Raw genomic sequence first — 8,001 nt, forward strand, 5'->3', positions numbered from 1 at the left:
GTGGGAGGCGTGTGGCAGCCGTCAGCTCTGCCCCCCCCCAGAGGATCTACAACACACCCCTAGCCTGGGCTGGTGGGAGGCGTGTGGCAGCTGTCAGCTCTGCCCCCCCCCAGAGGATCTACAACACACCCCTAGCCTGGGCTGGTGGGAGGCGTGTGGCAGCCGTCAGCTCTGCCCCCCCCCCCCCAGAGGATCTACAACACACCCCTAGCCTGGGCTGGTGGGAGGCGTGTGGCAGCCGTCAGCTCTGCCCCCCCCCCCCAGAGGATCGACAACACGTTTGACTCTGAGCTTCGCGGTCTCGATCTGGCTGCCCCCCCCAGAGGATCTACAACACACCCCTAGCCTGGGCTGGTGGGAGGCGTGTGGCAGCTGTCAGCTCTGTCCCCCCCCCCCAGAGGATCTACAACACACCCCTAGCCTGGGCTGGTGGGAGGCGTGTGGCAGCTGTCAGCTCTGCCCCCCCCCCAGAGGATCGACAACACGTTTGACTCTGAGCTTCGCGGTCTCGATCTGGCTGCCCCCCCCCCCCATTATCATTTCCTTCCAGAGGGTCACCGTGTACTCCGGCACACAATGGCCAAAGTATCGGACTGCATGGCAGGAAGGCCAACTGGCCGACAGGACAGAGTTGTCGGCTGATACCCAACGTATCGAGGGGGGACAATAATACCGCGGCTCATTGTCTCTCACGGCCAGCCAACACATCGGCGTTGACTATGCCGGCGGGGCAGCCGACCCAGAGGGCCAGTAACGGTTGGAGGAAGCTGGGGCTTCCCTCCTGTGCCGTGTCTCAAGCGACCGCCCTCGCCCCCGAGGCTGGACTCTCGCATCCAGGCCAGAAGGCCTCACAGAAACCGGTTGCACTCTGAAAGGACGTGCGTGATCGGGCAAAGATTAACAATCATGTAGTGAAGAAAGCTTATGGCTGTTAGCTTTCATAAATCGAGGGATAGGGTTTAAGAGTCGCGGATAATGATGCAGCTCTCTAAAACTCTGGTTAGGCCACACTTGGAGTACTGTGTCCAGTTCTGGTCGCCTCACTATAGGAAGGATGTGGAAGCATTGGAGAGGGTACGGAGGAGATTTACCAGGATGCTGCCTGGATTAGAGAGGGTACAGAGGAGATTTACCAGGATGCTGCCTGGATTAGAGAGGGTACAGAGGAGATTTACCAGGATGCTGCCTGTATTAGAGAGGGTACAGAGGAGATTTACCAGGATGCTGCCTGGATTAGAGAGGGTACAGAGGAGATTTACCAGGATGCTGCCTGGTTTAGAGAGGGTGCAGAGGAGATTTACCAGGATGCTGCCTGGATTAGAGAGGGTGCAGAGGAGATTTACCAGGATGCTGCCTGGATTAGAGAGGGTACAGAGGAGATTTACCAGGATGCTGCCTGGATTAGAGAGGGTACAGAGGAGATTTACCAGGATGCTGCCTGGTTTAGAGAGTATGGATTATGATCAGAGAGTAAGGGAGCTAGGACTTTACTCTTTGGAGAGAAGGAGGATGAGAGGAGACATGATAGAGGTGTACAAGATATTAAGAGGAATAGACAGAGTGGACAGCCAGCGCCTCTTTCCCAGGGCCCCTCAGTACAAGAGGACATGGCTTTAAGGTAAGGGGAGGGAAGTTCAAGGGGAATATTAGAGGAAGGTTTTTCACTCAGAGGGTGGTTGGTGCGTGGAATGCACTGCCTGAGTCAGTGGTGGAGGCAAATACACTAGTGAAGTTTAAGAGACTACTAGACAGGTATATGGAGGAATTTAAGGTGGGGGGTTATATGGGAGGCAGGGTTTGAGGGTCGGCACAACATTGTGGGCCGAAGGGCCTGTAATGTGCTGTATTGTTCTATGTTCAGGCTCCACCGACACTGGGGTCCCTGAGCGACGGGTTGACCGTGCCTCTGCGGATCCTGTTGGTTTCCGGGGTTTTGCGCACCGCATCATGGTGGACTGGACCAGCAGGTGGCCCGAGGTCATCCCTCCAGCATCGACAACGGCCGCAGACTTGGTCTGGGAGCTCACCAGCACCTGGGTGGCTCAGTTTGGCATCCAAACTGATCTGACCGAGGTCCCCAGTTCACATCAGACCTCTGGGCTGCGATGGCCCAGATCCTCAGTGTTGGGCTACATCACACCGAGGCGAATCACCCGCAGTCCAATGGCCCATGTGAGCGGATTCACCCTCCGTGGATGAGTGTTGGCATGATCGGCTCCCGTGGGTCCTGCCGGGGCTCAGACAGATCCAAAAGAGGACCTGCGGTTGTCCGCGGCTGAGTGGGTAAACGGGGAGCCGGTACGAGTGCCCGGTGACTTTATTCCTGACACCACGACCGCCTGGTCGGCCTCTCAACAGCGTTCCACCCTCCTCAGTAAACTCAGTTCCTTTTCACTATTCCTCCCTCCCGTCATGGCCTACAGCACTCTTGGGTTCCTGTTCACCTAGATTCCGCCTCGTTTGTTTTTGTCTGCCCCGGTGCTCACCCACATCCCTTAGGCCCCCTGACGATGACCCGTTCCCTGATGAGAACTTTAATCACAGATACGAGGGGTAAACCTGAATGGTCTTAAAATGGTCTCCTTCGCCGTTTTTATTTGCGAAAACCCGCTCTAACCCCATGCCTTCGGAGGCCGGCGCCCCCCCCCCCCCCCCAAGCGTCCACGATGGGGCCCCGTCTGTCTGCTCGACCCTCAGATCTGTCGGAATGGCCTGTAATTACACCGGCTTTGCGGGCTGCCGTATGGTGAGAATGGCGGAGGAGGGAGCGCCGCGGGAGGGGTGGTGAAGAGGGAGCGCTGTGGGAACAGTGGATATGAGGGAGCGCCGCGGGAGGGGTGGTGAAGAGCTGTGGGAATAGCGGTGATAAGGGAGCGTCGCGGGAGGGGTGGTGAAGAGGGAGATGTGGGAATAGCGGTGAGGAGGGAGCGCCGCGGGAGGGGTGGTGAAGAGGGAAGATTGGTGAAAAAGGGGACGTCGCTCTGTGAGAGGGGTAGTGAGGAGAGGAGAGCCGCGCTGCGGGAGAGGCATGAGAAGGGAGTGCTGTGGGAGGGAGGACAGCTGTGTGCCAGGACTGGTGAGGTTTGAGTACCCCATTCTGGGTGGAGCTTTGAGGAGGGGGTTTATAGAGGGATATGGGCCAAATTCAGGCAAGTGGGACTCTAGCACGGCATGGATTAGTCGGGCCGAAGGGCCTGTCCCGGTACTTCGAACCGCACTGCCCACCGGCTGCTCCGGGACATCCTGATCCCGGGTTGGTTGTACTGACAACGCAGCGACCTCGGTCTCTGCCATCGAGTCTGTTCCGCCGTTGGATTTATTACCCCTCTCTCCGTAGCCCTGAGTAATCCAGAACATATCAACCTCTGCTTTAACTGACGGCCTCCACACACTCGGTCTGTAGCCATGAATCCCCCGCGGGGCGGAACCTGGTCAATGAAGCCGATCGGGGGAGTGAGGTAGGGCGCGGGATAGGTGCCCGGTGACGGAGAGAGTGGCATTGTCCGCCGCATGGATCCCGTCTGTAAGGGAGGAGAGAGGGGAGGGGTGTCAAAGTCAGACCCGAACAATGTGAAAAAGTGGGGAAAATGGCGAATTGGTTAATTGTTGTCACATGTACCGAGTTACAATGAAAACCTTGTCGTGCACACTGTTCACGCAGAGCATTGACGTAGAGAAAAGTGAAGCAATAACAGAAAGCAGAATAAAGTGTTGCAGAGAGAGTGCAGCGCAGGCAGACAGCAAGGGCCTCGGCGAGGTAGATTGTGAGTTTAAAAGTTCATCTTATCGTACAGTTCAATGGTCTTGGCGCTTATCCGTGTAAGCGGAACAAGTGCTACACCTGCCCTTACACTTCCTCCCTCACCACCATTCAGGGCCCCAGACAGTCCTTCCAGGTGAGGCGACACTTCTCCTGTGAGTCGGCTGGTGTGGTATACTGCGTCCGGTACTCCCGGTGTGGCCCTTTATATATTGGTGAGACCCGACGCAGACTGGGAGACCGTTTCGCGGAACACCTACGCTCGATCCACCAGAGAAAGCAGGATCTCCCAGTGGCCACACATTTTAATTCCACGTCCCATTCCCACTCTGATATGTCTATCCATGGCCTCCTCTACTGTCAGGATGAAGCCACACTCAGGTCGGAGAAACAACATCTTATATACTGGCTGGGTAGCCTCCAACCTGATGGCATGAACATTGACTTCTCTAACTTCTGTTAATGCCCCTCCTCCCCTTCTTACCCCATCCCTATTTACCTATCTATTTATATATATTCGCTCTCTTTCCTTGCCTGTTCTCCATCTCCCTCTGGTGCTCCCCTCCCCCTTTCTTTCTCCCTACGCCTCCCGTCTCCCCTTCCTCCAGCCTTGCCAATCACCGTTCCAGCTCTTGGCTTCAACCCTCCCCCTGCGGTCTTCTCCTATCATTTCGGATCTCTCCCTCCCCCTCGCACTTTCAAATCTCTTACTATCTCTCCTTTCGGTTAGTCCTGACGAAGGGTCTCGGCCCGAAACATCGACAGCGCTTCACCCTATAGATGCTGCCAGGCCTGCTGTGTTCCACCAGCATTTCGTGTGTGTCCTTGAGCCTGGTGTTTTGTGCTTTCAGTCTTTTGTATTTTCTGGCCGAATGGGGGGGAGAATGTCCGGGGAGGGTGGGGCTTTTGGTTATGTTGGCTGCTTTACCGAGGCAGCGGGAGGTGGGACTTGTTTCCGTGACGTGTCTACAGTTTCCCGGGATCCGATGGGGTGCGGGTCAAAGGGGACCAGAAGGTCAGCCATCGAGGTCACGGCCAACTCCTAATTTCGGCCCCCCTCTCTCGACGCGCTCAATATCACACCGCCTTGGTCGGATGGATCAGAGGCAGCGACGAGATCGCACCCATCCACAACAGCCGGCTGAGCGGCGCGGCGACCGTCATCTCTCGCTCAGCGCCGGCAGGACGAGAGGGCTGACTGCTGACTTCAGCAAGGGAGAGGGGGGCGCACATGCGGCGGTCTACCTGGTGGATCGGCAGCTTTAACTCGCGTGTGTTCACACACAGGACCGTGAACGTTGGCATCTAGGAGTTTAAGGAACCCGGTTTGTCGGCGAACCCTCTATAGACGGGACTGTTGACGGGGTGTGACCTATGCTTGGGAACCGAAGATCCTGCCGAGAGTAGTGTACAGCCCCATATATCACGGGCACATCCTTCCTCACCATCGGTCATATCTACATGAGGCCCTCTCTCAAGAGAGCAACGTCCCCACCACCCGGGCCAGGCCATCTTCTCCCAGCTCCCACCGGGCAGGAGGTACAGAAGCCTGAAGTCCCACCCCACCAGGGTCAGGAACACCGACTTCCCCTCTACCGTTCGGTTCCTGAACCGACCGGTACAACCCCGGTCACCACCTCGGTACAGAAACACTGTACACTAAAAAGGTCTTAATGGACTTTATTGGTTCAAAATGAGTTCTTGTAAAAATAGTGTTTAATTTGTTACAAGATTTATGTTTTTTCTTGTGGAAGTTGTTTAACTGATGCTTTAAGTTTTTCATTGTACCAGTGCCTGTGACAATAAACTTGACTTCAACTGCGATCCGGGTGTCTATACCGGAAGTCCTGTCCCACGCTCTGAACTCAATGGGGAAACATCTCTTCTTCACTCCCCCCACCCTCAGCTCACCAAGTCCACACCCTTCGTTGGTCAGCCCGAATAGCCCCTGCGCACTTGCCGTGCTTTCCCCTTACCGCCGTGCACACCGCACACGATCGCAGCCCCAACGAAGCCCCCGAGGGTCTGGGACAGCATATAACATGGCAGCTTCTTCCACTGGAGCCTCCCTAACAAGCACAGGCTGAAGGAAACGGCCGGGTTTAGACGGGCCCCTGCAAGTTAAGCACAAGAAAGTTCAGAAGTGACGGCGTCCACCCTTCCTTGAATGGTGGCGCAGTGGGCAGAGCCGCCATCTTGCAGTCCTGGCGACAGGGGTTCGATCCCGACCTCCCGTGTTTTGTGTGAACTTTATATCAAAAATCGGGTTACTATCACTGATATGTTTTTATTTAGCGGCAGTGTAAGATATAAATTACTATAACACTATAGCACTCACGGAACCAAATCCAACCGTTTGAATTGTCCCAACGTGGCCCCTTCTGGGGCGGAAATGTGGGGTAGGAGGGCTGCCTGGACTCACTCAAACTGCGACAAAGAGGCGTACGGAAGTGAGTGAGATAGACCGGCTGGTTGAGTGGTCCACGCACTCAGCGTCAGCGAGGACTAGGAACTGATTGTGGACTTCAGGAAGAGGGAGTCGGGAGATCGCACACCAGGCCTCACTGAGGGGTTGGTCACTGGTGGAGAGGGGGAGCAGCTTCAAGTTCCCGGACGGCATCATCTCAGAGCATCCATCCTGGGCCAACACCTCTCTGGCGTTCCCCCTCTACCCCTCGACATTCCCTGAGATCACTAGAAAAGATTCCGGCCTCCCCACATTCTCTGATCTGTCTCACTCTTCGGGACCTGAGTTATGGGAAAAGGCTGAACAGGTTGGAACTTCGTTCCCTAGCGCCGGGGAGGCTGAGGGGAGATCTGACAGCAGTGTACAAAATGTGGGGAGGTAGAGATAGGATAAGTATCTAACTCCAGGTTGGATCAGACCTAAACCAGAGGTCATAGGTTAAGGGTGAAAGGGGAAACATAAAGGAGATTATCTTCACTCGGGGGTGGCCTGATGGCGGAATGAGATACCATTGGATGCGGGTTGACTTCAATATTTAAGAGGAATTTGGTGGATGGGTGTATGGAGGGTTGTGGTCCTGGTGCAGGTCGATGGGACGAGACGGAAAAATAGCTGGGCACGGACTGGAGGGGCCGAATGGCCTGTTTGGCGCCGCAGTGTTCTTTGTGTTTGTATCCACGACTCTATCTTCTGGCTTCCTCTTCAGGGAACTCTGAAGGACTTTCCACACAGAAAGCCATGTTGACTCCTAATTAGACAAATGCCGGTAGATCCTACCCCTCCGGTAATTTCCCCACCACTGACCGGCGTGTAGTTTCCTTGATTGTCCTTGCTACTGTTTTTAAACAGCCAGGTGATATTCGCTGCCTTCCAGTCTGTGGGGAACTTCATCAGTGCCTAACGAAGCGAGATCCTCTACAACAGCTCCTCCAGCCTCCCACAAACTCAGTCGGGTCCTGGGATTTATCCACCTCACTACCGCGTAGGACGGCGAACATCACGGTAAGGTGGTGAGTCAGTGTGTAAGTGCGTGTTTCCCCTTCTCGCTGACTCTCCCGCAGCGAGACGCCGTACACTCACCACCCCTCCTCCTGCACTGACCCTCCCTCCTCAGTGTCCCGCAGCGCGGCGCTCCCTCAGTGACCCTCGGGATGGCAGGGAGGGAGGATCTCCGAGGCCCGGAGGAAGTTTAGAAAAACTCACAATCAAAATGCAAACTCCAAGAAACTCGGCCAAGCATTCCCTGACGAGGCGATTCTCCTCGGAGCCCTGCCTCTGTCCATGGGCGCTCCCGGCTCTCGGCGGGGCTGACAGCGCCACGGACGGAACAGTTTACTGCAGGGATGGTCCTGCCCTCGGCCGGGGCGGCCCCGCGTGGTAGGTGGGGACTCTGGGCTGTGCGGGATCTCCGGAGTGATGTGTGGAGCTGCTGCCTGATCGGGGTGTTTTACGCCTCGTCCAGCGCCGGGTCTGCTGAGTGTCGAGTTCAGCCCCCCCCCCTCCCCGACTAGGCTCGGTGCGGGTCGGAGCGTGAAGCCGGGAGGTGCGGGGCAGGGGGAAGCGGGCGAGGGTTATACTGAAACACACTGACACATAACACACATACATGTTGACAGTGCCATACACCCTGACACACACACTCACACAGGCAAGCTCGCACCGATACACACACTGACACTCTCACCCTGTCACACTAGGCGACACACCCACTCAAACACACAGTCACTTGTGTCTGACGCACTCACGCTGACACTACGATGACACACGCTGACGT

The 8,001-nt window shown here is 56.1% G+C and overlaps 1 protein-coding gene across 1 annotated transcript; it reads right to left on the reverse strand.

The window, feature by feature from the left end:
* Positions 1-3,389: 3,389 nt before the first annotated feature.
* Positions 3,390-7,557, reverse strand: LOC132398854 (aquaporin-3-like). Its single transcript, XM_059978689.1, has 3 exons — positions 7,431-7,557; positions 5,737-5,874; positions 3,390-3,521 (listed from the first exon to the last, which is right to left on the reverse strand). The coding sequence occupies exons 1-3, from the start codon at positions 7,465-7,467 to the stop codon at positions 3,433-3,435; spliced, it is 264 nt and encodes an 87-aa protein (XP_059834672.1). The 5' UTR covers positions 7,468-7,557; the 3' UTR covers positions 3,390-3,432.
* Between the last annotated feature and the right edge of the window lie 444 nt (positions 7,558-8,001).

This window comes from Hypanus sabinus, chromosome 9 (genome assembly GCF_030144855.1).
Source record: "Hypanus sabinus isolate sHypSab1 chromosome 9, sHypSab1.hap1, whole genome shotgun sequence".
NCBI lineage: Eukaryota > Metazoa > Chordata > Chondrichthyes > Myliobatiformes > Dasyatidae > Hypanus > Hypanus sabinus.